We start from the raw sequence: 4777 nt of genomic DNA on the forward strand, positions 1-4777 counted from the left end.
GGGCAGAATCAACAACAAAGGCAGTCAGTAAACAATCACCAAATAGTAGGGGAGATCGAAACTATTACTGGAGGCCCATCAACTCCTTGTCAAGTTCTAATAGCAGAGAACAAGGAGCCACCCACAAAGAAACTTCATGTCGATCACTCCATCACCTTCGAGGAGTCCGATCTAGAAGGCGTAAAGACCCCTCATTAAGATTCACTAGTGATTAGCACAGGAATCAGTAGCCCATGCTACAATGTTAAAAGGATCTTGGTTGACAATAGAAGCTCAGTATATGTTCTATTCTACTCCACTTTTCTTAGCATGGGCCTACCCAGAGAGAAACTCCAGCTTGCTGCCAGTCCACTATACGGATTTGACAACATATATGTAAGAGTTGAAGGAACCATTACTCTCCTTGTCATACTTGGAGAATTCCCCCGATAAGTTGAACACCCCATTATGTTCATCGTAGTGAAATCTGAATCAGCCTACAATGCAATCTTTGGAAGACCACTCCAAATAATCTTCGGGGCTATTGCTTCAATTCCCCACTTAAAGCTCAAGTTTCCTACCCCATCGGGGATCAGAACAGTACGAGGAGATCAACAAGTAGCACAATCATGCTATCTTAGGCAGGCTCAACCACACTCATCAGTTACTCTAAGCATCAAGGACTTCGATCTTCAGAATGAAGATACCCCTCAAAGGGCCTCCTCTGTAGAAGATCTTAACTATGTCTCTCTATCAGAAGAGCATCCTTCGAGAACAGTACAGATCGGATCACTCCTCTCAGATGCAGAGAAAAAAAATACGTAGACTTTCTACGTATAAATCAAGATGTATTTGTATGGAGTTCGGCTGATATGCCCGGCATCAATCCTGAAGTAATCATGCACTCCCTCAAGATCAACCCAGCATGTAAACCAGCGATTCAAAATAAACAAAACTTTGCGCTAGAACGTCAGCTAACAATCGACTAGGAGGTTGATAAGTTTTTAAAAGCAAGATTTATAAGGGAGGTACACTATCCCGCTTGGTTGGCCAATGTCGTAATGGTTCGAAAAGCAAGTGGAGCTTGGAGAATGTGTGTAGACTATACTGATCTCAACAAAGCCTGCCTCAAGGACAATTTCTCGCTTCCCCGTATTGTCCAACTAGTTGATGCCACCTCTGGACATCAGATGCTAAGCTTCATGGATGCTTATTCTGGATACAATCAAATACAAATGGATCCTGCTGATGAGGAGGCAACAGCTTTTCAAATAGATAAAACATTATACTGCTACCTAGAATGCCGTTCGGATTCAAAAATGCAGGAGCAACATACCAACAACTGATGAATAAGGTTTTTAAGAATCTTATCGGGCTTACCATGGAAGTCTATGTAGATGACATACTAGTAAAGAGTCTCGAGAAATCTCAGCATATCTCGGATTTGGAAGAATGTTTCTGCCTCCTTCGATCTTACAACATGCGCCTCAACCCCTCCAAATGTGCATTTCGGGTTGCCTTAGGAAAATTTTTGGGGTTCATGGTTACCCATCGAGGGATTGAGGCCAACCCGGAGAAGATCAAGGCCCTAAGAGACATGCTACCCCCAAGAAATATCAAAGAAGTCCAGAGATTGAACGGAAGGATTGCAGCACTCTCTCAATTTCTGGCTCGATCAGGAGACAAATATTTTCCTTTCTTCAAGGTTCTCAGAGGTGCTCGAAGCTTAGGGTTCCAATGGACCGATAAATGCCAAGAGGCTTACGAACAACTCCGGGCTTACCTAGCCTCGCCGCCACTACTCTCGAAACCAATTCCATGGGAAATTTTATATATGTATATGGTCGTCTCCTCCCAGGCTATAAGTTCGGTCTTGGTTCAGGTAGAGGATACGATTCAACACCCAGTCTATTACATTAGCAAGATACTTTCAGAGACTGAGACACGTTATCCATTGGCAGACAAAATAGCCTTAGTATTAGTCTTCTCAGCAAGAAAGTTATGACCTTACTTCCAAGCGCACGCGATCAGGATTTATACAAACCTCCCGTTGAAAAGTATTCTCCAAAAACCTGAGGCATTTGGAAGATTGATCAAATGGTCAGTGGAGCTCAGGGAGTTTGATATACAGTTCCTACCTAGACCCGACATCAAATCACAAGTGCTTGCTGATTTCGTGGTCGAATGCACTAGCCACACCTATAGTGAATCACTTGATATGTCTCATTCCTCCTCCTGCTGGACATTATATGTCGATGGAGCTTCTGGGAGTTCTGGTGCTGGCGCTTAAATCTTATTAATCTCCCCGTAGAAAGCCACACTCGAATACGAGCTTAGACTGAAGTTACCAGCAACAAACAACATTGCTGAATATGAAGCTTTAATCGCTGGATTAAGATTGGCAATCGATTGCGAAGTCCAGGACTTAGTGGTTCACACTGATTCCCAGCTGGTTGCCTCTCAGGTAGAAGGGGAGTTTGATGCTCACAACCCATTATTGGCCCAATACTGTCAGATAATTAAAATAGCGAAACATCAGATTGTCCATATCCTTCGAGAGTAGAATGCAAAGGCAGACTCTCTCTCAAAGATGGCCACTTCTACGACAGGAGATGTTTTCAAAAGAAAGCACATTGAGGAGATCCATTTCCCTAGCGTACAAAGACCATGGGTGGTTCAATCAATAGATGAATCAAAAGAAGTTTCTTGGATCGACCCCATTCTCGCTCAAATACAAGAAGGCTCTCTTCCTGAAGACCCAACAATGGCAGTACGACTTCGGAGGCAGGCAGCAAACTTCACCATTATTAATGGAGAGTTATACAAACAATCTTTCACAAGGCCATACCTCAAATGACTTCCTCCTTCGGAGGCGAACTATGCACTTCAAAAAGTACCGTCAGGCATCTGTGGAGAACATTTGGGCGGAAGAGCATTAGCCCAAAAGGTCCTGAGGCAAGGAATTTACTGGACGACGATAAAGCAGGACGCATTAGAGCTTGTACGAAAATGTAACCGTTTCCAGTTACATGCCAACCTCACTCATCTACCTGCCATTAAAATCTCGACATTACAGAGTCCCTGGCCTTTTGCCCAATGGGGGATTGACATAATGAGACCATTTCTTATAGCCACGGGACAGCGGAAGTTCATCATATTGGCCGTTGACTATTTCACAAAATGGGTAGAAGCAGAACCACTGGCAAAAATCACTGAAACAAATGCCAAACAGTTTCTGTGGAAGAACATAATATGTCGCTTTGGCATTCCTGCAAAAGTTATCACTGATAATGGATCACAGTTCACCGGAAGGGTCTTCACCGCATTTTGTAAAGATCTCCACATTCAACTAGTACACACGGCTGTGGCCCATCATCAGACTAATGGACAGACAAAGGTCACTAATCGAACCATTTTGAGAGGATTGAAGACACGGTTGGATAAGGCTGGGGGGCAATGGGCTGATGAGCTCCCAAATGTCCTTTGGGCCTATCGTACTACAGCGAAGACTCCAACAGGAGAGACGCCGTATAACCTCTGCTTTGGCACAGAGGCTGTCATTCCCGTCGACATTGGAGTTCCAAGTCACAGAGTATAAACTTTTGACTCCAATACTAATGAAGAAAAACTCAGACACAACCTAGACCTCCTTCTAGAAGTAAGAAACGAGACAATGCTTAAGGTTGCTGCCTACCACCAGAGAGTTGCCCGTCACTATAACAGAAGGATGAAGCCGCGACATATATCGGTAGGAGATCTGGTCCTACGCAGTATTGAGGCAGCAGGCAAAGGCCCTCAACGAAATAAACTCTCCCCCCTCTAGGAAGGCCCGTACCTAGTAGCATCTATGGTAAAGCTCGCAACTTTCAAATTAAAGGATGCTAAAGGGAAGATGCTTCCTCGGACTTGGAATATTGACAATCTCCGTAAATACTATCAGTAGAGCATGATGATGTCGCTTAGTGTTGTATGCATTTAGTATTATGTATTTTCAATACTATGTGTATCGTTAATTTTGAATGTTGTTTGTGATGTTTTTAGTTTCTCCCTCCCTTAAGCTGTCTTTGGGAGCTATGTTCTTTGTTTAAAAGCAGTAAAGACTTTGTTTCTTTGTCTTCCTCGAAAAAAATTATTTTGAGTTTTAAACTTCAATATCTTTGATTCGAGCAGCACACAATTATTGTTATAGCTTAGTCATTACATGATCAATCTCAGGGGGATTCGGTCCGACCTCTTCCACACATGTTAACGCCATTAAGCAGGGCTCTGGCACACAACCTAGGATTGATCTTACATCATTGGTGGATTCTTTCGACCTCTTCCACACAGGTTAACGCCATCGAGCAGGGCTCTGGAACATAACCTCGGATAGGTATTACATCCTTGGTGGATTCTCTCGACCTCTTCCACACAGGTTAACGCCATCGAGTAGGGCTCTAGCACAAAACCTCGAATAGGTCTTACATCCTTGGTAGATTCTCTAGACCTCTTCCACACAGGTTAACATCATTGAGCATGGCTCTGACATACAACCTCGGATAGGTCCTACATCCTTAGTGGATTCTTCTAACCTCTTTCACACAGGTTGGCATCATCGAGCAGGGCTCTAACAAGCAACCTCGAGGAGGTCTCTCATCCTTGGTGGATCCTCCTAAACTCCTCGATACAAATTAAAATGTAAATACCTTAAGCAAACATAAACAAAATTCACTCAAGATGAATAAATGCACTAAAATATTTAAACCAGATAAAAATACATCAACAATCTACTAATAAATCAAAGTAAATATCACACATT

General features: G+C 43.1%; 1 protein-coding gene across 1 annotated transcript; it reads left to right on the forward strand.

The window, feature by feature from the left end:
• The first annotated feature begins 1324 nt into the window (after positions 1 to 1324).
• On the forward strand, positions 1325 to 3577 carry LOC110103278. The gene is made up of 3 exons (XM_020831932.1): positions 1325 to 1954; positions 2291 to 2443; positions 2852 to 3577. Exons 1-3 carry the CDS (start codon positions 1325 to 1327, stop codon positions 3575 to 3577), a joined length of 1509 nt encoding a protein of 502 aa, XP_020687591.1.
• The last annotated feature ends 1200 nt before the right edge of the window (positions 3578 to 4777 follow it).

This window comes from Dendrobium catenatum, unplaced genomic scaffold (genome assembly GCF_001605985.2).
Source record: "Dendrobium catenatum unplaced genomic scaffold, ASM160598v2 fragScaff_scaffold_419, whole genome shotgun sequence".
Lineage (NCBI taxonomy): Eukaryota > Viridiplantae > Streptophyta > Magnoliopsida > Asparagales > Orchidaceae > Dendrobium > Dendrobium catenatum.